Genomic DNA, 27498 nt, shown 5'->3' on the forward strand with positions numbered 1-27498 from the left:
ATTTTGGATTTGCATTTTTCATAAACATCTGTATTCTACTAGTCAAGCCCATTCATTCGATACCCATATTTATCAATATGGGTATCAAATGAAAGGGCTTGACTATTAGAATACAGTGATTTATGAAAAATGCAAATCCAAGATGGCGGCCACTACAAAATCAATATGGGTATCAAATGAAAGGGCTTGACTAGTAGAACACAGCTATTTATGAAAAATGCAAATCCAAAATGGTTTTGGGAAAATCCATATTGATGGGATTTTGAGAAAATATGTACATCATCCGCCATTTTGTACCGGCCACCATCTTGGATTTTCAAGATCATGAAATACGCAGTTTTATAATGACACCAGAGATAAAGATGTGTTCCAAATTTCAGATCAAACGGTCAACAGGAAAGAGGTTAAATTTCTATTAATGTGGTACAGCGCTACAGACAAAGTTACAAAGTTACAAAGTCACAAACATACAAACGGGTTCAAGCTAAATAAAACGTTTAATAAATTAGTGCAAATCATATTTATATTACGTTTACCGAGAGAAAATTCGTTTTTTTATGACTCGATTATCCGGAGGATTTGATTATCCGTAGTGAAAAAAAAATCAATACTCCGGATAATCGAGTCCAACCTGTATAAAGGATTCAAATAAAATATTCTTGGTTGTATGCTCATAATTTTTGAACAACATCAATTTGTTCGTAACCTCGCACCGGATGAAGGATCGAAGAAACAATAGAAAAAAAAGTGATCGTTTGCTTGGAGTAGGGGAAGTGGGGGTTATATGGACATGTTAAGAAGAACTTCATCTATATCGATGGAAATTCATGCTTTACAAAACTTAAAGGCAGTTTCTTGCAATTTTTCCCATTTTTTCAAACCATTTGTCCAAGCGAACCAAGATATTCCTTTTTAGTCATATTCCTTTTAAGATTTCGAGAGGCTTTTTCTAGTTTTGTATTCTGAACGTTCTAATAGTAATTCTTCGAAAGAGTTGATCAGGTACTGCAGTCGGTCTCGAGGGAACCTTTAATGTAGTTTCAGTTTAGATTTCATTGTGATAGCACTTCTGGTATGTTTTTAGAAAGAGGCTTGGTTTGAAAAATGAGAGAAAATGAATCAGGGACAGTTTATTGTCCCACATTCAGGGAGAAGATAAAGTCGGGAAGTTACTGGAGATGAGACGTAGATATTTTAGTATGATCTTCAGACCCGTAAACAATATTACCAATGGGTGTAAATCGGATGGGCAGCCCTCAACGAAATCAAATATGTCAAACTCGCGACTGAAATTACGTCATGATACTTAATGTACTTAGTCACCTTACTTTTGTCCTACATCGTTAATTTATCTTATTTAGAAATTCCAATAACTGACAGAAGTACACATAATATGATGTGTTATCGTTAGAAATCTTCAAACAAGATAAAAGAGTACACATACTTAATAGTAATTTTCTATAATCAGAACACTGTGATGATTATTTTAGGGATATCCAAGAAGTGAGGTATACAAAAAATCCGGCGAAACCCTAACATCACAATAACTTCGACCATCATGAAGTCTACACACATGACCTCGAATCAAACCGAGTGCTCTCTGCGCTGCTTCCTGCCTTCAGAATATTCTTCAGTCACTTCCCACCTGGCGTCAGTTGTGTCTTTTTCTCTTTCCTATTGCGATATCGATAAAATCTACCGACGACGACGACGACGACGAGAGTATACAGTATGCCATCTGGTTTGCTAGAACTTTGCAGCTGTTCTTTCGCTCTGATATTGTGTAACTATTACATTTACTATTAGTGAAACTGTCAGAATTGTTCGCTTCTATTTCTCTTACAGTTTTCCGTTTTCTCTTCTCTTAGCAATTACTCTTTTTCTTTTTGTATATAAAAACAACGGAAAAATGGAATAACATAAATATGGCTTCACTATTATACTTATTTACTTTTTTCTTTGTTTTGTCTAGTGTATAAATATTTGATTCTCTTGATTCCTTTGTTCCAATTAGTTCGAGTTTCTTATTTGCTCTAGTTTTCCTTGTTTCCCCAACCACTATACGGGTCGAAATCGTTATCGATTGCAACCACCTCAATGAGTTTTTTTTATTCTCTTAGCTAGTGTGTTATCGCTGGTTTTCTCCGATAAGTATACAAATGTCATGAAAAATATCGATAAACTCCACAAAACAGCATCAGCTGTTCCACTCTTACAGTTTTACAGTACTTGCGACTTCTTAATTTTATATTGTTTTTGTGTTTTGTTTTTGCCTTTTTCTACTTTTTTCTCATTTTCTTGTTTCAATATAATACATCAAAATGTGCGTTAATTTGGTTGTATGAAATTTACTCGTTATATTTCAACACTTATATGAGTTCATTAAACAATCTTTATTTATGAATAATGGATGCTGTGTTACTGGTTAACGGTTTGTGGGTGAGTAACAATACTATCGCATTTGCTATTTGGATTCAGTGTTTCGGTTTCGGTTTGTTTTTGGTACACGCCTCTGAGACACACCTCTAGTCATACTTCTTCTCCTTCTCCTCGGAAGTCTACAAACAACTTAGGATAAGCGCTTCTCGCCAAGAACACAGATTTTCAGGATAAAATGTCGATTGTGGTTTCCAATATTTGGTTCTCTGCAATCAGTGCTGCCCGAATGAGTGTGTAAAATTGGAGAAAACATGACATCAACCTTGGTTCTAGGATTGTAACGATAGTGTCTCCCTCTCTTTCACCCACGATCAAAATATTCTCTTACACAATTTGATTTTTCGTTTTGTTTCAAATCACCCTGTTTCAAATTTAAAACTAATAAATACTTTGCACTTGCTTTGTTTAAGATTAATTACTCTAATTACACGTTGTTTGCTTATGAGACATTATGTTACGCTTACACTTAGCCATGCGATTTTATTACACACTTTCCTACAGTATTAAAAAACTACAACGCCTCCAAGAAGATATAGAGCTTTGTCTGTTTCACTAGTCGATAACAATATACTTTACATACATCTTGTTCGCTAGCATAGAGGAAGCTTCGCCCTCTCAACATAGTATTTTACTTGCGTTTTATTCAAGTACTTGGTTAATACTCCGATGCCAAATAACAGGCCTTGATTGTATTTTTCATTGATAAACTAAATCAAACACCAGTTTATGAGTTTCGCATAAATTATTTGGATGTGATGAAAACGAATCAAGAACGCCGGCAAATGATTATCAACTATATTTTTAATCACTTGATTTAGCTACTACAACTTCCTTGTGTTGTTTAACCCTCATTCATTAGGAGTACAGTTTTATATTTAATTACTGTTATTATTGTCTGCAGAATAATAAATACTTCATGTATAGTTTTAAACAACGCTTTGATTCGCTTCAGTTTACTTCCGTAGAAGAAAATCTCTCCTCCGCCATTTTCTGTTCGGTATCATTAATTGTTTAAACTAGCAAACGGGTGGATGAGTGTAAAAAATATCCCTCGCGATTATAAGTGAGCTTGTTTCAATTTCCTTGAGCCAGAAATGAGCTCGAGCGAAGATACATTTCGATTTCACGAGCAAGAATGAGCATTACATATTGCGTTACACATCGTTACATCTGCGGCTGACAAAACTGGACCGTTACATCGGTCGCGTATGAGAGCGAGTGAGTGGGTAATGCATAACACAATAACACTGTCAGTGAACTTGTACACGAGCTATCATGCAAGCGGAGACCCGTTCGCATGCAAACCGGAAATCCATTTCAGTCAGCCGCCAGCTTTCGATGGTGGAAACTTAGTGAATACGCTAGCAAAATATAGTTTTGTCTAATCTACACTTGTATGGTCTTATCGTCTAAACATCTGCACTGTCAATATCCAGTATTATCGCCGTAGTGTTCATGTCAAAATAAATAGATGGTGCTCTAGCACTAACAGTTAATTCAGCTATAGCTATGGATACAAAAACTTTGCTGCCCTACGTACCGCACATCGAGTTTGGCCCGTGCTACAAAGCCATCACATTCACATTCAGCTGCGCCTTTGACGACTCTCTTATCGCTATCTTAGGGCTACCTTAACAATCTACCTAACCTACACCACTTAAAACGATTCGTTTCGGGCTGTACAAAAATCGTCCTTAGCTGCCCAATTCTCTTTCTTTTTTATTCTCTGCTCGGGTACGTTTGACTACTCAATTTGATTGTATTATATCAATACCACCTGTGTTTGAGTTTTAACTAAATTTCACAGTTTTCTAAGCACGACACTCCTATGCAGGGGGCATTTCGTCATTGTTTTTTTTTACCATCATCTAACAGCAGTGAGCAATATTTCAAATGTGTGTTCTTCCGTTTGGTTCCGGTTTTGCTTTTACAATGTCCGCTAGGGAAAGATCTCTAGAGTACTTGATACGTTTGTCTAGGGAAAGGAATAGCGTTCGACAGAGATAGAATACTACAGACAATTGTAATATCACTAAAGTGAGCACTTTTTAACTCGCCAACAATGTAACTGACAAAATGTTGGAAAATACCACAGATGAAAGAGATAACTTAACCTACAGGAAAACTTTTTGCTTGTGCAAGCAAATTAGGAAAAAACTCTTGGAAATGTAACAATGGTTTTGACCGATTGATAGTTAACCAACGAAAGAATGTATAATGCAACACGCTTCAACTTCCAGCGTTGTTTTTCAATAACATCTCAGTTCATTAATGATAATGTTGAGATAAAAATAATGAACCTAGAAAAAAACTCGTCATTATGCAAACAGCCACAACTCTTCGAAAGATACACTTATCAAGATTCAACTGATTGCGTTCTACGTGGAATTTATCTGGTACTAGCTGACCCGGCAAACTTCGTCTCGCCCAAAATTTGTTTTTTGTTATGAATACATTCAAACATTCACGTTTTCCTACTAAGCGCAAGTTCATGAGTCCAATCGCAGAATTTTTCATTGATTGATCTTCTAATCGACCCCGTTGAATTTACCTTTCACTAAAAAATTCTTAGTACTTCTACCAAAACTCATCAATATAATATCAGATTATTTTCAGACACAATTAACATGTTTCATGTTTCTCCGTTACATGGAATAAATGTTTGATACAGAAAATATGATAGAATAAAGACAGACTCTTCCCCTCTTCACCCCTTAGAGAGGGGAGAGGAGTGTCCATTCACCATAGAAACGTTTCGTGCCCCCTAAAATCTTCACATGCTAAATTTGACTCCATTTGCTTGATTAATTTTCGAGTTATGCAGAAATTTGTTTTTCATTTGTATAACAGCCCACCCTAAAAGAGGGGGTAGGAGTGTCGAACCACCATAGAAACATTTATTGCATCCTAAAACCTCCACATGCCAAATTTGGTTTCGTTTGCTTGATTGATTCTCTAGTTATGCAGAAATTTGTGTCTCATTTGTATGGCGGCACCCCCTTAGAGAGGGGGTGGAGTATCTAACCACCGTAAAAATATTTATTGCACCCTGAAACCTTCACAGGCCGAATTTGGTTTCGTTTACTTGATAAATTCTCGAGTAATGCAGAAATTTGTGTTTCGTTGGTATGGCAGGCCCCTCCACCCCACTTGAAATGGTCTAACGGCATCAAATCGCACGACCGAGGCGGCCAATTGACTGGGCCATTTCGTGAGATAACAAGCTGACCAAACTTGGTTTCCAATATATCGATTGTTAATTTCACTGTGTGGCGCCGTCCTGTATTCGGTTATAATTTAGCGGTAGCGATTCCCAATCACAGTAACATGCCGGTCTTGATCATCACGGATACGGCCCAATGACGCCGCCGGACCATAAACCGCACAAAACCGTAATTTTTTCGGGATGCAATGGTGACTCATGGAGTATGTGTGGTTTGCTGTCTGACCAATAACGCATATTTTGCTTATTGAAGAAGCCATTCAGCCAGAAATGAGTCTCATCGCTTGTTCCGTCTTCAATGAAAGTATTAGATTCGTGTTTCCAGCCACGCCCATTGGAGTCCACGAATATTCAGTGCGCGACACGCACACATTCACGATATTTCCATTCAACGACGAACGACAACCGAAGCCGAATAAACCGAAGCAGAAAAAAGAGCAACAAAAACAACAGCAGCAACAGCAGCAACATCAACGAAGCAAAATAATCCCGACGAGAAGTAATCTTTTCACTGGTTAGTCGAACAGTCTTTTGCAGCACAAGAGATCAAATCCGAACACGAAGAGAACACGTCGAAACGTGAAAGTGTATCCGAGAACACGATACAAAAGAAAAATATAGACAAATTTTATTCTTCAGAAATTGAGGTTAAACCGTTTTATTTCCTGAATTTTTAAGAGCATTGCGAGACACAAAAATCATCGTCTGCATTATTATTTTTATTTTTTTGAAATTGATTATTTCATTTTATTCGTGGTTTTCAATTGAAAGATTAAAATGACAAAAATAATAATAATTTGGATTTTTTAAGTGTTCTTCTCATTAATCCGAATGATCTTTCCACAAGGATTTTATTTTTTCTCACAGAACTCTATCGTACTGCTAGCTCCTGTGAATTTGGTAAACCATCTAAATCCAATGTAAAGATATTCTCATATATTTTAAGATACGAGAAAAAAATCTTTGTACAGCGCAATGCTCTAAATATACCGACAAAATTTAGACATATAAAAACAATATTTAAATAAATATTAGAGCAGTACTGGACCTCCAAATTCAAAATAAGTTAAAAATGCCCAAAGGCCAAAAAAGTATTTTTTTTTTGCGCATTCCTCTTAGAATTTCAAGAAGAAATTGCGCTACATGTGAAGCGCCCCTGATCATCAAACATTGTGTAAAGGTGCTTGGAAGTTACATTCCTTACATTTTTATATTTTCTGAAGCGCCAGCCAATTTCGAGCCCGCGAGTACATCCACCTCTTCGATTTATCTCATATTACAGTCTTGTTCGTCAGCCAGTGTCGCTGACCAGGTTTAACTTTTTTGACGTAGGACTACGTCTAACCGGAAGATATAGGGGGTGAAATGGAAATCTAGGCACTGAACAAGTAGGAAAAAATGCAAGATTTGGAACGCTTATAACTCGAGCATTTCTCAATAGATCGCAAAGGTTTTTGCATCAATTGATAGGAAATATATCTACGCGTCTATCATAACGAATAACATTTCATTTTTCTTGAGATAAATAATTGAATAATTGTGAAATATCAAGCATTGTCCAAATGCACTATGTGCCCATTTTTGATTGGTCCATTTTGTGCTCCTCAAATCGTACTGACCAAAACGGGCAACCAGAGCAGCAGCGAAATAGAATGAAGCACGATTGGAAAGGAAAAAGAAAAAATATGAACGAAACATTGGTCGCTGTCTCACACATGCGTAATTCTCGAGCCAGCCAGTCAGCTTAAAAATCCCCGCTCCGCTGCCGTAACGATCATTCTCATTCAAACCGTACACCACATCACAACACATCAACAAACCAACCCAATCAGCCATGTCTGGACATGGCAAAGGAGGAAAAGTGAAGGGAAAAGCAAAATCCCGCTCGAACCGTGTTGATCTGGAGTTCCCCGCAAGGGTAGCTAGGCCGAGCGCGTTAGTACCAGTGCACCAGTCCACCTAGTCGGCGTTATATAGTTTCGGCCGCCGAAGTGATCGAGTTAGCTGGCAAAGCTGCTCGCGACGATAAGAAAACCCGCATTCGGAACAGAACACATTCGGTTCGGTGGACATCAAGACAACAGGCAGTTGCAGCGAGTGGCGAGTGGCAAATGCAATCGCAAAACGGCATCAGGTAGCAGAAGAAAAAAGTTTGTTCTTTATACAAACTGCTTTGGTGGCAAATCCAGAACAAGGCGGCATCGAGGGCGTTCGAAATGGTTTTTTTCAAAACCACGAGTACTAAGTTTTCTAAATTGGAACCATTCCATAAAACAAGGCGCTTTTCAGGGCCATTAAACCTTCCAAAAAAGAGTTTAGGAAATACAGTTCAATGCTTTCTAAAACATTATCCAAAATAATAATAAAACACAAATTGATGTTTTCATAATTTGTTTGCCAGGATCTGATGAGTATGTGAATTTGGCAGTTGTTCTGAGTTTATTGATAGTTGGGGACTTTCCTGATTATTCAATTTTCACCAAATCTTATATAACAGATTGAAAGTACAGTAATTTACAATTAGTTCGACATTTAGCAAATTGGACGGACATGTAATGCGACTTATTTAGTTGGACATTTTTGTAAACATATACCACTGTCATCGCAAATGTTCAATTACAGGTTAAAATCGCCTCCAATGCGACACTGAGTGGCACTTCGGCGCGTCGCATTAAATATAATTTACTGTACAACATGTCACGAGCTGGAAGGGAAGAAATTTTCCAACTGTGAAAGCTGTGGCGAGTGGTAAACGCAATCGTTAAACAGGAAGGTTTAGTCGAACAAGATGGGGATATCGAGTGATAACAAAACAATAAACTCTTCAAATTAAAGATAATTTTGTGTTGTGTGCGCAACACTGAAAAAAATCTGAAAAAAATCACACATATCTAGAAAAGCCGTAGGAACACATTCAAATATGAATTAGAGTAGTACTGAATCTGTAAATCCAAAAAAAAATTCAAAATTTCAATTTTTTTTTAGTACTTCAATTTTTGATGCAATTTTTCTGATAATTTTGCTTGATACACCTTAGTGAGATGCACATTCAGATTTTTTTCAAATTTTCGAAGCTTTTAAGGATAACGTGAAATAAACAAAAAGTACGTTTTTCACTATAGATCCTATGTTAAGCCACATAAGGGTTCAAAAAAACCGCCAAAATTTCTTATTTAATATCCTGTACAATATTTTCCATACAGCTAGTGATTTAGTTTGGGGGCACTTTTAACTCCCTTACCCGGCCAGGCTCTTTGACCCCCTTTCTGTTGACCGATTGATCTGAAATTTGGAACACACCTTTATCTCTGTAGTCATTGTAAAACTGCGTATTTCATGATCTTGAAAATCCAATATGGCGACCGCTACAAAATGGCGGATCACATATTTTCTCAAAACCTCATCGATATGGGTTTTCCAAAACCCCGTTAATATGGGTATCAAATGAAAGGGCTTCACTAGTAGAACATAGTTATTTATGAAAAATACGAATCCAAGATGGGTGCCACTACAAAATGGCGGACTATATATTTTCTCAAAACTGCGTTAATATGGATATCAAATGAAAGGGCTTAACTAATAGAATACGGATATTTATGAAAAATGTGAATCCAAGATGGCTGCCACTACAAAATGGCGGACTACATATTTTCTCAAAACCTCATTAATATGGGTATCAAATGAATTTTTTTTCTGTATTATAGTGATTTTCAACTCATTTGGCTGGTTCATCACTTGTACTTCCATTTTTGGAAGAATATCGGGAGTGAGAATTGAACTCGTGACCTTCAGCGTGAGAGGCATGGATGTTACCACATCAAATGAAAGGGCTTGACTAGTAGTTATGAAAAATGCAAATCCATGATGGCTGCCATTACAAAATAACGGACTACATATTTTCTCGAAACTCTATTATTATGGGTATGAAATAAAAGGGCTTGACTAGTAGAACACGGTTATTTATGAAAAATACAAATCCATCAAAATCCTACCAAATGGCGGGCAACATATTATGTCAAAACCCCATTAATATGGGTATCAAATGAAAGGGCTTAACTAGTAGAACACAGTGTAGCGACCCGGATGTGTCCGAAGCGGATGTATTTAGTTAATTTGAAAACCCCGTTGTGAACTTGGCACACTTTTGGGGGTTGTGAAGTAATTTGTCGTGCTACAGTAAGTTTTTGTTTGTTTATTGTGTGGTCGCCTGCGCGCGCGGAAGTTCAGCGTGACGACGCAACAGTGAGCCGGCGGTATCGTTAGTTTGTTTGTTTATTGTGCGATCGCTTGCGTGCGCGGAAGTTCAGCGCGACGACCGCGCGCCCTAGGTTTTAAGTTAGTAAATAAGGTAGATATTTAAAATTAGAAGGTTGAATAAAAGTATTCGAGCCGGTGAGGTTCGCGTTCCGTCGTTTCTGACTGGAAAGGAAAAGAAAGAAAGAACCAGTGCTTCAACAGTTATTTATGAATAATGTAAATCCAAGATGGCTGCCACTACCAAATGGCGGGCTACATATTTTCTCAAACCCCGATTAATATGGGTATTAAATGAAACGGCTTGAATAAAGCTAGAATATTGATGATGATGATGATGGTCCCGCCTCCTTCCCCTACAGAGGTTGGAGCAAGACGAGTTATATAAAAGATAATTTATTTATTTTTCTCAACATTGAAATCAGTTTAGCAAACATGGAAAACGAACTGATTTTATCTACAGATATAAGTTCAAAAAATTGCAATGTCCAAAAAAGCCAATACTCAGTAATGTCTGCCACAGAGCCGATACTGTCCCGACGAGGCCCTTGCAGCCAAGTGGTCCACCAGAGCACAAGTCCAACCGCCAGCCTTGTTTTGGATTGATTATGAATACCCTCATTCAGAGAAATCGAGAAAATTTCCTTTACGCAAAATTCCTAGGTGCTCCCGTGGCCGAGTGGTTAGCGTCATAACTAACATGCCGAGTGTTCGGGTTCGATTCCCGTTCTGGTCGGGGGAATTTTTCGTCAAAGAAATTTCCTCCGACTTGCACTGTGATCACGCGTATTCTAGAGATTGCCACTCAGAATGCATTCAAGGCGTGTTATTTGGCATAGAAATCTCAAGTAAGTACTAATAAAAATGACGCAAGTAATACTACGTTGAGACGGCGAAGTTCCTCTAGGAACGTTAGTGCCATTGAAGAAGAAGAAGAAGAAGAAGAAGAAGAAAAATTCCTAGACCGGCACTTAAAAAAACTTTCAATTTTATATCCTTTATATCTGTGTCTCGCCGCGCAACGCTCAAACTTTTGTAGACTACTTTAATTTTTTTTAAACTAATACAACTATAAGAACGACAAAATAAAAATAAAAATAGTCCATCATCACCAAGATCATGACAGACATAATAGAGATCAATACAAATTTAAAAAAAGATAATTAAAAAAAAAATTAAATAATCTACATAATATAATCCGTTCAAAAGAAAACTTCGTCAGATTCATTGAAAATATTGAAAACAAACTGCAAAAAAATTGTCTACATTAAATGATCCGTTCGTATGAAACTTCGTCAGTAAAGATCTTCGTCATAAAAATAAACAAAAACTCGTTCAACTGTTAAGAAAACACAGCTTTTACATGTGAAATACAGTGCCTCTTAAATTCTGTAAGTTTTGTTGCGCATTTAATATGTCTTGGCATCGAGTTGAACACATTTATTCCTTTGAAGTACAACAAATTTTGTGAAGCTCATGACAAGAAATTAAGTGTTCTTATTTCATTCGCGTTTCTAGTGTTATAACTATGGAAGTCACTTCCTCTTTCAACTCGATCACACAAATATCGAGGCAGCAAACCGTTAATTACTTTAAAAATGAACACCATAGTTAAATAAACAATTCTTTGCTTCACGGATAACCATTGCAGAGCGTCCAACATTAAAGATGAGGAAGTGAATCTGTTACATTTTAGTATCAACCGCATTATTTCGTTTTGCAAGCGCTGTAATCTCGATATTTGTGTGTCATTGGCTAAAAATAAAATGGAAGAGCAAAAGTCTAAATGAGGAGAGATGATTGATTTGTATAGCTGTATTTTACTGCAAATAGTTAAATCGTTTTTCAATCGACATAAGATTCCATACTTCTTGGCAATTTTCTTGATGACATTGTCAATGTGAGTGTTGAACTTGAGTTTGTCATCAATAATCACGCCAAGATATTTAATGTCCCTAACTCGATCAATAGTCTCATTATCAATAACGATGGAGACGTTTTCATTTAAACGATTTCGCGAGATTACCATATATTTAGTTTTACTTATGTTCAATTTCAATTGCTTATACTTCAACCATCTACTTAAAGAATGTAAATCTCCATTCAAATGTAAAACGACCTGATCTAAATCATTAGCTGCAATGAATAACACAGTATCATCTGCAAAAAGATTCATATCACAAAATCGTAAAACTCTTCGCATGTCATTGATATACATAATAAATAAAAGGGGCCCTAATACACTTCCCTGAGGTACTCCAAGATTATTCCCTAGGGGATTCGAAATTGTATCATTAAAAATAGTCCGTTGAGTTCTGTCATTTAAATAGCTTTCGAACCATTTATATGCAGTACTCGTAAATCCCATGCGCTTAATCGTGTTCAACAACAAGGGCCTAGAAATTGTTTCGAAAGCGCGTTTTAGATCCAAAAAAACAGCAATGACATTCTCTTTGCACTCTAGTTTCTCTTTCCATTTTGCTAATACCAAGTTCAACGCGGTTTCACAGGAATGACCTTCCCGATATCCCGATTGTTCTGGTATTAGCAAAGCATTGCAATTTAAATATTCCCAGCAGCTGGCCTTTAACGACTACTTCTAATATTTTCTCTAGCGTGTGCAACATATTGATGGGACGAAACTCTTCGGCTTTAATCGTTCCAGCAACCTTTTGAATTGGAACTATTAAAGATTCCTTCCACACCTTAGGCACATGCCCAGTTAGCAAAGATTTATTAATAAGGTCCAGCAAGATGTGATCTATGACATGAAAGCAATCTTGAATAACTCTAGCATTGACAATATCCACTCCAGCCGTTTTTCCTAAAGAAAAGCAAATAGTTTTAAGTTCATTGATTGTAATTGTGGGAAAACTTTCTTTATTATATTAAAAGTTAGAAAATAACTAGGCAAGTAGCAGTTAAGTAACCTCGCTACCCAACATCCCAAAAAATCGGGGTTCTACTGTTTTGGGCAATGATCGGATGAAATCTAAATAAAATAAGTAAAAAAAACTTTTTAAGTTAAACGGTTTAATTGTGATTAATCATAATAATGTACTAAAAGCTAGAAAATAATTAGGCACGTAGCAGATAGCAGTTATCACACGACTCCTTCATTAGTCTAGGACATTGATAAGACTAAAATAAAATCGTGGGGCATGTTGGATTTCCATTATCCACAAATAGCGACTCCATCATATGTCCCACGATTTTATTTTAGTCTTATTAATGTCCTAGACTAATGAAGGAGAAAAGTGATAACTGCTAACTGCTACTTGCCTAATTATTTTCTAGCTTTTTATAACATAATAATTGAATCACAATTAAACCGTTTAACTTAAAAAGTTTTTTTTACTTATTTTATTTAGATTTCATCCGATCATTGCCCAATACAGTAGAACCCCGATTTACTGGGATGTTGGGGAGCGAGGTTACCGTGTATAACGAAAATCACAGTTAACACAATGAAGGACTGTAATTAGGTCCAAATACGGAAAAAGTTATTTTAGCATGAGAACTATGCTTTAGTAATACAGCAATCGTTATGTGAAGGCCACGACCAAAACAAAAGAGTAAGAGCCTACCACTCACAGTCAAATTTACGGAGTGCTTCTACTGTAATTAAATTGCGCGAAAATGGGTACAATTGGACGGAATTTTAAAAAAATGTCGAGAAGGCCACTTACCATTATCTCTCGTTTTGATGTACAGAAGAATGGAGTTCTGAAGTAGTATTTGTACATCTAAGATTTCCTATTTGGAACGAAAATATGGGTTTTCGTCCGTCTCATGCTACATTATATTTCTCTAGCAAAATTTTCAGCGGAATCGAACTTAAACTTAATTGTGTCATCTCCTGCAATAGGGGTTCACTAGAGCTTTGGTCCTTCAAAGAACAAGAGAAGCCCGGCAAGCGAATTGGACGAATTGGATCAGGTGAAGCAGGATTTGCGAAAAGTTTGTGTAGTTCGAGGTTGAAAAATTGCATCTCCTAATGAAATGTAGGACCATTGTAAATAATTCATATGTCTTACAAAAAATCAGTTTGTTCGTACTGCCAGCTCCACGCCGGAGCGAAGAAGTTGGACATCGTGAGTCGGGTATTTGACGTCCCCTACCAAGGAGGTAAGCGATGATATATCTATCACACGTCGGACCCTAGGGGCCGACGTTGAGCTTTTTGGTAGGAAAGTGCTGACTAACTGGGACTGACAGTTACAAAATATTAAAATTAAAATATATACGGTTTGTTTTCGGATGTTTCACAAAATGTGCTTACTTCCTAGTCGAATTGCTGACTGTTTTCTATTTATACAATAAGTATCATTGGGAACTGGGACCGCCACTGATATTGTGCAAACGCTCGTAAAGCGGGCTGAATGGAAAGCACAGCAAGATACAATTGAGGCTTAACGTGTTAATATAATCACTGTTCAGATAGCTTCAAAACTTTCCCACCGGTTTTTGAAATTGAATTGGGTGTGTATTTTTGTGTAGGTCAGTTATCTCTCAAATCTTCCCATTTACAACATTGAACAAAACATATGATAGACACTACTGAACATAAAAACACAATAAAAGATACCGACAAACATAATCCACCAAACAACGATAGCAAACGTACATACACACACAACATAGATCACATAAATCGACTGGAATGGAAGGCGATTGAATTCATGAGTTTGTAGTTTGAAAATCGTTTAGGCCGTAAAACAACCAATCGCCTCGAGATGAGTCAAACCTAGGCCAAAGGAACCGTGTAATGGAAAATCAGACTGGAATAGATGAAGTCTAACACTAGTCTTACCGTTAATATGGTTTAGCACGCTTAAAGATTTCTCTCACTATTCGACTACTTTATGGTTTAGGGGATACATGTGAGTAGTATTATGTCCTACAGTGTTCACTACAGCTCCCTATCATATACATTAATGAATGAATGATGCGTTTTTTCTTGTTCACTTCTCACTATACACTCGTTTTGTTTTTTTTTTTTTCGCTAGAGGATACAATTAATCTCACTTTCTTAGTATCTTATTAACCGTTTAATCTTGTTTCGATGAATTCTCTTCTTTTGCAGCAACAGAAAGTGCACATCTGTCTCTCCCTCTCTCGCGGGAATACTGTCCCAATTTTCATACGTCATTTCACAAGGGCTATTTCAACAAACCCCACACTGAATAGATCCCAATTAGTTCCGCCGAAAGTTTGTAAACATGGACCACACAGAAACTCCGAAGGGGTTGCCCGTCGAAAGTTTGGATTCGCCGGAATTTTTCTCCCGGCTAAATCCAAACGAAAGGCGAGCGGCGAAAATCTAATTAGTATCTTTTTACGCCGCTAATCGTCTTTGCCTCCCTTTTTGTCGGACTCATTTTTTTTTTCGTTGTATCTTGGTTAGGTCCACAAGAACGTGACGAGCGTTTTCTCGCATCAGTTTGCTCGGGTGGCTGAATGCGTGGGAGGGTTTACAAAGGCATCAACACGCTGGCAATAAAAGCCACCAAAGGCAGCCACGCACCACAAACAGACGCACACACACACACACACACTCCCGGAGCCGGCGTTGAGATGGGTGAGTGACGTGTGAAAACGACAATGGCGAAGTTCGGAAATTGGTTTTCCCAGCCCAAAAAGAGATGCGTTTGTGTCCAGGGCACATGTTGCGTGAGCAAGTTTCACTCCCTTTTCTCTCGACCGTAGCATGAAAGAAGCAATCTAATTTGATTATAGATGTTGTGAGGCCATTTTTTCCGGATAACGAAATAGATTACGATGGTAAATCGGAACGGTATGGATTTATGGGGATGGCTTGCGCCGAAACGCTCAGTAATTATTTCCGAGTAAAATCAAATCGGGTTCATTTGCTTCATTCACGTTAAGCACACAAACATCGACTAAGCGCAAACAATAAATCTGCAATAATTCTGCTACATATCACAAAACATAGCTCTCGCACTGTGTGGTCATTAATCTTAATTAATCACACGAGAAACCACCAGGAGAAACAAGCTGGGAGGTTGATTGGAAGTCGCGAAAGCCCATCACGTCGGCAAAGACGGTTGCGTCGACAATGACTTCGTTGTGAACTTTAGGGGGAGGGAGCCGGGTCAACCAAAGATATGAATAGAAAACTTATCCCGGCCGGCCCTGAGGACACAGTGGATTGTGTGTCGTCCACAGCTAGAACCCTCGGGCGTCTGTTTTTGTTTCAGAGATACGAAACCAGGAAATGGTTTCGAATGAATGACAGGAAGTCCGACGAGATTAAGGAAGTGCCACAGACTGTGGGTTGGGTTGCGGTTGTATGTAGAAAATAATATATATATAAAGAACAAAACAAGGCAATGTTGATGAAATTTGATCCCGAAAACAGACCTGCCGATGATTTTCCTTTAGTGCGAGAAATAGTGATAAAATCCATGACATTGGTTTACATCACCACCAAGGTATTCATAAATATATAACGGGATATAACGAAAGATGCGGTACCAGTTTGAACATTAAACTATTTTAATGTGAAATATATGGAAATATCTGAATTCTATTGTCTAATATAGCTAGAAAATAAATTAAAAGTGAATGCCATTCCAGAATCAAGGAAACGTAAAACCATAAAATATTAAATGTTTGTAAGATGAATAGAGAACTCCAAATTTTAGACGTGAGAATTCCCTGGGACATAAAATTGTTCATTTGTTGTAGTTCTGAATCAATAATATTTCCGATGGTGATACAACTTTAGTGAAAATATCATCGTATCTTTTGTTCGGAAAACAATATCTTTTTTCACATCAGGAAACTTATTAGCTCCCCATACTGGAAGTTTTTTTTCACACTCATTTTTAGATTTACACTACATTATATGGCAAGTAATTTAGTAAAACTTTTTTTTCTTCTACAGGAATTCTCGATGCTGATTTTCATTGGGTATATTAGGTATTGGGCACGCCTTCAAGTCTTTTACAATCTGTGTCTGTATAGTCTGTATAGAATACCTTACTTTTGCTTAGGAAACAGCGCCAGTATCGGAGGTCCGATTTTTTTCGCCACATGTTGCAATCCACTTCTTGTGTGCTTTTTACAAATTTTGGTTATAAGCGTTGGCCTCAAAAAATCTTTAAAATTCACGAGTTCATGTTCATATTCCTTTTCTGTTTGGTAGTTAGCTCCTATCAATTAAGTATATGAGATAAATAGGAAGATTTTAGAAATAGAGTATAATTTCTCTTAGTTGATATTGTGATGCAGCACAATGAACTGGCAGTTTATAACATTTTAACTATATTCTATGTATGAATAACAAAACATATCGTCGATTCACGAAATTTTTTAAGAGTCCTCACGGCGACCTTCTCAGATTAACCTTTGCGCCGCGATAAGGAAAATACGTTAAAATATAATAAAAACTGTTTCGGTTATAATTTGGTCGCATAAAGTAGAACATTTTCAACATAGAAATAATGGAAAAACACATCTGTTAACTCGTTCGTCGCCAAACGCTACCGAGCTGAGTTTCATTCGAAGCCTAACTTGCGGATAAATTATCAAATGAAGATCAAACTATGTTTGTACGCATTTTTCGCATGATCTAGCAATTCAGTGTTTCAGTTTCAAGACGAACTGACAACAATAACATATGCCAATGTCATATAACATGGTTTTCGTATGGAAATGTAGTACGAACCATTCGTAATACGAAGTAATCAAAAGCATAGAGTAAACACTATATTTTTAGTGATATTTTTTTTGATTTAATGATTTTTCTACATATCGTAAATCTATATTTAGGTGTTAATTCCATCAAATTCGGTTTAAAAATCCTGTTCAATTTCAACGAGGAAAGTGTCACCCATATCTGGGTGACGGAGCGACGAACTTGTTAAACTGCTGCATGGTGACTTGTGTTCAAAGATGCATTACTTGCTCAATTTTTACTGCGTTGAAAATGTAAAGTTTCGTTGCGAATGGACACCATTTGCCGGATTTTCTGTTTTTTTTTAAATAAAAGTACAGCTGAGGCGCACTGAATGCTTGTGGAAGTTTTTTTGGCGACTCTGCACTATCGGATAGTTTTTGCAGGAAATGGTTTGGATGATTTAAAAGTGGTAATTTTAGTGTTAAAGACAGGAAGCGTTCGGGTCAACCGAAAAAAATTGAAAACAAAAAGTTAGAGACATTACTCGATCAATATTCGTGTCAAACGCAAACAGAGCTTGCAGAATCATTGGGAGTAACTCGCCAAGCTATTTCTAAACGACTCAAAGTCGTAGGACACATCCAAAAGCAAGAAAAATTATGTTCCATAAAAAATGAAAGCGAGAGATGTCGAACGGTGATTTTTCTCATCTGTACTTTTTCTTCAAAAAATCAGTACCATCGAAAATATTCGTTGTAGAAACAATATATTTTATTAGAATGAAAAAAAAATCATTTATTTAATACAAATACTACATTTACATGTGCAAGTCATTCGAGTGTTTGATGATGCTTATACAGGGTGCGGCAGCATAACTTACTTTTTTCAAAACTCAATAAAAACTATTGTATGCATCGGAAAATATTTATTTGTTTTTTATAATGTAGGTACATGTCTAAAGTTTTTATTTACATTGTTTTGAAGATCAAATCTGTTGAGGGACGTCCCCCATTCTCCATACATTGCGTAAACCGATTTCTGGCGTTTGTCATGACTCTTGTTAGCATAGCAGGTGTTATGTTGGCAATTTCTTCTTGGATGTTAGTCTTCAAATCTTGTAGGGTTTGTGGACGGTTCACATAAACACGGGATTTCAAAAAACCCCATAGAAAAAAATCGCAAGGGGACAGATCGGGAGAGCGTGCCGGCCATTCCAAATCGCCTCTAATTGAGATAAGGCGCTCTGAAAAGTGTTCGCTCAAATCAGCCATCGATGCTCTTGAAGTGTGTGCTGTTGCACCGTCTTGTTGGAACCAAGTGTACCCCAAATCCAAATTTTCTAGCCGTGGGAAAAAAAATTTGTAGCATGTTTACATACCGGTCCGAATTCATCCCTCACTATTCCAACGCATGATGGCGACTGAACCGTGTCGGGACAAAACTTTACAGTATCCCCTCTTGAACGAGACCACTAGCGCTCCGCTATGACATCAACTAACTGAGTGGCGCGCATTTTAAAAAAGGAAGCTATGCTGCCGCACCCTGTACAAAGCCACTACGTTTAATCAAATCTTCTGGTCTCAAAATAGTGTTCATCGTATCGTTGCTGAGCCGATTTCGAAGCTTATTTTCGTTCCGATTATATTTAAAAAAAAGGCCGAGGAGTGAGACGTAGTGAAAACGATACAAACAAGGCATCGAAGCACCGAAAATGGGTGCGTCAATTCTTTTTAGACATTAAACCATAAATTTTTTTTGGACATCAAATTTTTGTCCACCAATCCTACATATGCTCGTTCTCTAAAAATGAATATCATTCCTTATGGAGTTATTCCACCTTTAGGGTACGGAATTTATTCTCCAGATCTTGTATATTCCCATCGTAGAACCCTGTAAACGAATTTCGTCCATATGAAAGTGATCAATTATTGCATTATTAATCCTTTATTATCAGCAGCACCAAGCGATTCTGCGGCGTCGTCATGTCGTCATGTACCTTTATGTTGCTTACTTCAAATGTAAAAAATTTCACACGCGGAAAAAAATCTCTACCAATCTTTACTGTTTGACGAAAAACTGTACTCTGTACCGTACAGAATCTGTACCAAAAATAACGAAAAAAAATCTGTACCTTTTCCGATAAATCTGTATGTGTGGCAACACTGATCTTGACCTTGTCTCTTTCGACTACCTCTTGTTTGGACCGATGCAGAATGCTTTGGGTAGAATACACTTTACTTCAGAACAGAATTTTGTTAGATCCATTTAGATCCATTCCAGGTTTCAAAAGATGAACGTTCCTTTCGGACAGACTTCGTAAATTGCCAGATAGATGGTGATACATTATGAAAGATCTACAAGATTCATTTAATTTTTCGTGAACTGAACAATGTCTTTTAATGTGGTGTTTTTATATAAAAATGAATATCATCCGGACGAGGATGTGGAGTTCTGACCTCCGCCCATTACGCGAAGAAGTCGCTGGAGGAGATAAACTTCTTGAAGATAGATTTTGTTCCGAAGTCCACCAAGTCCATCGAGAATTTCGCGGCAAACAGGAAGCGGAAGGTGTACTCCATTCATTTTGTGGCGAAAAACTATTATTAATAGATCTAAGAAATTTAAGAATTTTGTGAATTGATACCAAAAAAAAAACCACACCGACCTTAGTTTAAGAGTTAAAGTACAGTAAAACCTGTTTTTGTACGGTTTTTTGTGCGATTTTTTTTGTGCGGTTTTCTGTTCTTGTGCGGTTTTTTGTGCGATTTTTTTTTGTGCGGTATATGAAAAGAAGCATATTTGACCAAGTTATCGTTCATTTAATTTTTTCGATGGTTTATATGCATTTCAGTGCGAAAAAAGTATATTTGCGTCTCAATTATCCATTTCTGAAATCATTCACCTCCTCCCATCAAATGCTCTAAGTTTTTCTAAGTTTTTGCATGACATGATTTCTAAGAGCAACACGTTTCGACATGCAACTAAAAACACAAAACAGCCACGCACAACCGAAAAGACAAACTGTCCCATCGCAAAGCATGGAAACAAAAGGAAATTGAACGGTGAACGTGTAGTTCTGCTTTCTCATGTTCAGCATAAGGCGAAAAGATGCAAAAGTCTTCCTCATAGACTAGCTTTACAATAAATAAGTAACACAATTTGTATTGTTCCTACTGAAGCACAGTGAATGCGAATTTTTACGTGTAAAATCATAATAACTATGCGAAGCAATAAAACTAAAGCTAAGATTATGCTTTAAAATTGGACTTTGTTAGTCCAATTTTAAGGCATATTATATTTTATTTAATCCTTTGCGGTCATAATAAAATTCGACACGTGTGTCGTACTGGTCGCAATTGTTTTTACTCGAAAAAACACATATGTGATGCTAACATCTACACAGGGCCGCAATACATGGATTTTTCCAATAATCCTTTCCTCAAGCATGGATGACAACTTTTGTTTCTATTGGATACCGATATCTATTATTCATAGTAGCACCGTTTTGGTTCGTGAATAAGTTCATTAAAACATGATTCAAATTATGATGTTCACTGCTGACTCAGCTGTGAATGTATTATGAAACGGTTTTTATTCGGATCGAATTCAGTGGATTCCGAAACTCTGTTTCGAAAATCTGAGATCATGTCATCCAGTCATCGTTTAGAGGCGAATGAACTAAAAATGAAAGCTCTTGCAAACAAACAAAAAATAAGGAAGGTAATTGTTGAGCCAGGTGCAACAAACTAGGTAGTTCCATCACCATTTAATAAATAGTTTGAGTCCCGGAACCTAATTAACGACGATCAAATCATTGTTAGAAAATGAAAATTAGTTTCGGCCAACTTCAAAGCGCTATTAGTACCCAATGTTTCATAGTTTTTCAAGTAGAATAGTCTTTTGATTGGGATTCATATTACTAGCTTTGTACATTATGCTACATCAAACCGTGCACTAAATAAACATATGTTGGCTTTTCCATGATTATTCATCACATGTGATTGTGTGCGATTCAGAAAAAAAATCTTCACAATCCGCATTGTCATGTACATTGAAAGTGCATCCATTATCAACCGAACCGAAGCATACACGGCTGAAAATGGCTGCGATTCAATGGGAAAGTCCGACTCAAAGGCGTAAAAGTTTTCCCATCAAAGAACTCGAGAGTGTGAAAATAGTTTTCCTGCACTCTTTGCCTTTGTCCAAGTGATGTGACACCCGTAGTGCCTGTCGAATGCAGCACATATTTTTCCATGAGTGCATGAGTCATACATGCACGATTCAACGCCCAGCCGCCCGTTGGCTGTCTTCAATGCTGTCTTCAAATTTTCACTATCAGCTGCATTGTCCCCAATCTGCATCCATCTGAATGTAGCTTCGCACTTCAAAGTATCAAACGGAAATCAACAACGTACAATGGAAAATACAGTGCACACGAGGACCGTCTTCCAACTTCGTTCAAACCACCGCTCATTCACAGCTTAATTAGTGACTCAGCAGTGAAAATCTACCCCCGAAACGTCGCACGAAAAGCACCCATTTGGTTCCATATTTACCATTCATCGTCAAGATCCCGTCAGTGGCTAATGTGTCTGTCTGATAAGCAGCCGCAATTAGTAATTCAACGTCTCGCCACGACACATCCACATCAAAGATGTGCCAAATGCGCGAAATTCATTTGAGCAGGAAAGCAATTGAGCTCGATTCAGTGTTAATGAATTGACAACAAAACGCTTCTACCAATAAGTGAAAACACTATTATCGATTGTCCCCGAATGACAGAGAAAGAGAGAGAGAGAGAGAGAGACAAAATGCACACTTCATGTTTACCACCCCCCCAATGAATACACACACAGACCTGCGCTAGGAACGAGGAAACCCGAAATTAATTGTAAACACCCCGTGTCATCGCCTCGCGATTTCTCGTGTGCCACTTGCACGTGAGGATGCGAACGTAAGTCCGCCGGAAGGACGCATTGCACAGCGCGTAGCACACCGGATTGATGGTGGAGTTGATATAACACAGGGCGTAGAAAAAATCCCACAGCTCCTGGGGGATGCAATTGGTGCAGGCCGTCAGTGGTTTCAGCAGCACCAGAATGTTGTACGGGGTCCAGGTAATGATGAAGCTGAGCAGAATCGCGGATAGCGTCTTCGCCGCTTTCGTTTCCTGACGTTTTTCCTGAGATTTTTTCTTCTTCTTCACCTGCCGGGCAGTTTGCAGCATGTTGGCCTGGTGAATCTGCTGCTGTTTGGACAGCGGCTTCGGTATGATCTTGGTCGTCAGTGGAAGCCGGATGTCCGTTGCCGTCGCCGTCGACTGCCGTCTTCCGATCGGCAGGATATAGTCGGAATCCCGGGAGGGCAGTGGTCGCCTCGGTGGAACCGTCATCGACATCGGAACGTCGTCCTGAATCATCTTGATCGAGGGTGCCCGCTCGTCGCCGGATCCTCCCTCCGGTGGTAAACGAATCAAAATGGTATACACTGAGTCTTGGCTTACGGAGCGCGAGCCCAGACGGTTGCTATTCGGTAGTGAGCGTGAATCTCTTGGTCCATGAAGGTCTTGCAGGTGTGACATCGGTGGCAACGTGGGCCGCATAGGCGTGGGCGAAATATCCGGTATCATACTGACCACGTTACCCCGAGCCGTGGTCGAGTAAGGGTCACGGATGACGTTCAACGAGGTGCATCTGGAGTGCAAGAGGAAACAGTGTATTAGCACTTGGGCACCATCGTAAGATATTGGTGCGGCCATTTATAGAATAAATGCACTATGCATCTACACATCAGAACGAAAAAAAACATTGAAATCAAATAAAAACAGATACCCAAAAGTTCCATCAACAGCTCTATACATAAAAAACTGACATTGAGTTTGCTAGTGAGAAATGAAAGCAAGTTTCGTCCCGCACGGCGGCACGGGTGGTCTACCTGGTAACTGAGCTTGGTAAGGGAGTTTCTATGGATACAGGTGTTGCATACCCGAGATCCGAGGGTTCCTCGCCATCATACCCGTACTCGTCGGAATCATCCCGCCCGGAGTGCCACCACGCGATACACCACTCCTTGATGCCGCCGAAGAACGACACCGGTTTCTTCGGCAGACCGTTGGCGGTAATCTACAAGACATGAACATGAGGTCAGCACGGATTTGATTCCACCGCGGGCTGGAAATGAAAAAGTGCAGCTGATCTAATAGGGTACATACGCTAGAGCGACGCGAGAGCATCCCATGGCCATAGGCGGAATCCGATATGACTGCGTTGGTGATATAGACGCTCTCCGCGTCCGCCGAGGACTCACTGCGAGGCCTCCGCCAGCCGTCCGGTTCGGCGTTAACCAGCTGCGCTATCGCTCCCGAATGATTCACGGCTGTGTTTTCGTCGCTGAAAGTGATTAAAAGAAAAAGGTAGAAGTTACTTTCGAGTGAATACATTTGTATGGATGTAAATCATTTGTAGGTCAACTATTTGACCTCTCCTCATTGTCTGAGTAAGTTGAATAATTAGGGAATAGAGTGAGATATGAGTCCCTTTGCCCACTATCAATCAATGTCATTTAATCTTTTTAGACAGTATGAAATAATGAATATTATTTTCAGTTTATTTTGGTATACAATAACCTCCAACTGGTGATTCGAGATCAACAGGGGGACACCGAAAATCTTATGTAAATTACATCTCTTCAGTTGAATAAAGGAACACAAGTTTTTTTTCCGAAGAATACATAGGGATTCACGATTCTAAGCTCCAAACAGCGGCGTAGTGAAAGTAGACAGCGCCCCGGGTAAACTATTAAAATGGTGCCCCCAAAAGTACATTTTTTTCGATTTTTTCACTAACTTTGAGATTATGATATTTTGAGAAAACTACTCACTTATACCAATGTTCATCCTAAGCAGTTTATTCGTACTTAGAAGGCTAGTAATATGTGCTTCAACTGACGCAAAATGGTCAACAATTGCATCTAAATCAAGATCTGCTAGCGATTCTTTCTCGATCGAAATAATTGCCAAGCCATTGAGTCGGTCTTAGCTCATTTTAGAATGCAGATAATTTTCAATCAATTTAAGGTTCCTGAAACTATGTTCGCACGATGCGCGATCTGTGCCATTTTTTCTTTGGTGTAAATCAGACTAGCTGTTTTTTCATTCCAGTACAAAAATGCTCAGTCTGACCACGGTGCGAGGAAAGGAGAATAAACCTTTCTATACCACTAATATTATTAAGAAGTGTGCGTTCTTATAATGCAGCTTAAGCAATAAAGGTGTTTCAATTGACGAATTTACGTTGGATTTACAACCAGATGGCGCAGCGAGTAAAATGAGGATGTTTTGTTTTTTTGGTATGAAATTCGTTCAAATTTTCTAGAAAAATCAGAATTTATCTTCAAATTTCCAGGTTTCATGTATTCTTTCTACGCTGAAAAGGTTAGAAAATCATCATTTTACAATGTGCTATGTGTATTACGAGGAATGGGTTGTTATAAGTATTGTAACTTTAATTTTTTTCAACTAAGTAAACGATGAATAGGGTGTTTTGCGCTAAAAACACAGCAAATCCTTCTCGTATCGGCCCCTACATTATCAATAATATCAGCGCATTTGATATGATATCGATTTCATCGCAATTATCCATAGTATCAATAACCGGTATGCATTATGAAACTTAAAATTTTCGAAGATTATCTATGACTTTGGTTAAATCGCGTGTTGAAACCATCGTAAATATACAAAACTCCAACTTTCTTACCATATACTGACGACGTTCAATGGCTGAAATGAATCTCAATTGAAATAAAATGAATAATCACCACCGAATCTTGCTTTTCAGTGCGTAAAATAAACAAACACCCTCACTTTTGTGGTTCTGATCTCTTATGTAGATGTCGCATGAGCTGATTCAGCTTTACGTAAATTCGTCAATTAGAATTTTATCGCTTATTTTTATTTACTGCAGCGCCCCTAGTTGTCACATCGAGAAACGATTGACAGCGTTTTGATGCGGATGGTTTGTTTATTCAGTAGTGAAAATTTCATCAAGATTGAAGGACACATTCAAAAGTTATCGACGATGAAACGCGAAAGACAGAATCAAAATATGCATAATTACTTTGAGAACCCGACGAAGTCAGGAAAAAAGATTAAAAAATTTCTGAAATTTCCAAAATCGACTGTAAATACCGCACTCAAACGTTACCGGGAGACCATTACGTTGGATCGGGCGGAACCAATCAGACGTAGAGGTGGAACACATGATCGAAATCTACGAGCAAAGGTGATACGAACAGTCCAGAACAATCCTGGTCTCTCCTTGCGGAATTTAGCGAAAAAGTTCACGACTAGCCACAATATAGTTAGGCCAATTATTATGCAAGAAGGCTTGCGGTCGTATAATGCCAGCAAACATCTCAACAGGACATTGAAACAAAACCAGGTTGGTAAAACTCGTGCAAGGAAGTTGTACGAACAAGTACAAAGGATGCGTTTTGAAGGACAATGAAATATACGTGAAAATGGATTTCGGACAAATAGCCGGTAAAAAATTCTGCCTTGCCAAGCGTAAAGGGGTTGTTGCGGGTAGGTTCACATTTGTTTACGCAGATGTATTTGCCCATAAGTTGTTGATTTGGCAAGGGATCTGTAGTTGTGGAGAGAAGACAAAGATTTTAATCACTGGGGCAACAATGAAAGGAAAAATTTACAAAGAGGTGTGTTAAGAACAGGATTTTACCGTTCATTCGATCACATAAAGGTCCGTTGAAGTTCTGTCCTGACTTGGCAAGCGGCCGTTACCGCCAGGATTTGTCGTCTAGTGATATAAGGAGAATTAGATCAATTTCATTGAAAAAACTATCAATCCACCAAATTTTCCGGATTCTCTTCCCATCGAGAGAAATTGGGCAATTGTGAAAGGCAAACCATCAAAAAACCAGCTCAAATGAAAAAGTAGAAACCATCTCAAATGGAAAATAAGGTTACCAGCAGTACTGTGCTGAAAATGATGGTGGTATCACACGACGAGCTCGAAAATTTATTCGAACAGCTGACGAATAATTTTCATGTTTTTTCCCCTTGAAGTTCTTCGAAAAATCTACAAAATGACATCCTTCCCTTTTTCAACGTTATTTCTATGCTAAGAATTGTCCTACTTTATGCGATCAAATTCTAACTGAAACTGGCTTTAATTATATAACATCACACAGCATGGAAGGGCTCCCAGGCATATGAAGTGAAAATCAAAGGGTATTGATGTAATGTGATTCAATTTCAATTTGCGAAAATCAAAGAGAGGTTATGGAAGCAACTAGGATAAAACGGGGTGAGTTGGACATACGGGGGAATTTGGACCACCCTTTTATCTCAAAATGTACGGCTCAACTTGGATTTTTTATAATGCCATTTTCTTTTATTATTGAACCGCATGTAACTAACGTAAAAAAAAACTTTGGTAAAATTCAACAGGTGAAAGGAAACGGTAGCATGAACACAACAAGCACTTTGATTGTCAAAAAATGTGAGTTTTCCGATCGTGGTTTTAAGGTTTTTCCCGCTGATTAAACAAACTTTTCGTGTATTGTGCAGTAAAGTTCTGTTCGGTCTACAATAAATGAAATTAATTGCATTTTAATTTTTGAATGTTGTGTGGGGTGACATGGACACGATTCAGTGGAGTGAATTGGTCCTACAGGTTTGAGACTTTTCTTTGATCTAATTGATTCCAGATGTCACGGAATTACAAAAATGGGCAGACAACGTTGGAGGAGGAGGAGCTTGAAAGTGCAACTCAGGCCATCAAGAACCGATTTTCTTTGACCAACAACGAAAGTGTTTGAAAATGCTCGAACAACAGTGAAAAGATTCGTGCAGAATTCGAGTTGGGGTCAATCCAATATTTCTGGTCTAGAATCTGGCCAAGACATCTGGTATCGATCC

General features: G+C 38.1%; 1 protein-coding gene across 4 annotated transcripts in view; it reads right to left on the reverse strand.

The window, feature by feature from the left end:
* Positions 1-13113: 13113 nt before the first annotated feature.
* Positions 13114-27498, reverse strand: part of LOC129764343 (muscarinic acetylcholine receptor DM1) — a 278814-nt gene continuing 264429 nt past the window's right edge. For 3 of the 4 annotated variants that reach the window (XM_055763322.1, XM_055763321.1, XM_055763323.1), the window contains 3 exons: positions 23773-23950; positions 23496-23683; positions 13114-23254 (listed from right to left, as the gene is read on the reverse strand). In XM_055763322.1, the coding sequence (XP_055619297.1) occupies positions 22447-23254; positions 23496-23683; positions 23773-23950 (1174 nt within the window). In that variant the 3' untranslated portion in view covers positions 13114-22446. The remainder of the gene's footprint in view (positions 23255-23495; positions 23684-23772; positions 23951-27498) is intronic. The other variant, XM_055763324.1, reaches the window with a different exon arrangement.

Source organism: Toxorhynchites rutilus, chromosome 2, assembly GCF_029784135.1.
Source record: "Toxorhynchites rutilus septentrionalis strain SRP chromosome 2, ASM2978413v1, whole genome shotgun sequence".
Classification (NCBI taxonomy): domain Eukaryota; kingdom Metazoa; phylum Arthropoda; class Insecta; order Diptera; family Culicidae; genus Toxorhynchites; species Toxorhynchites rutilus.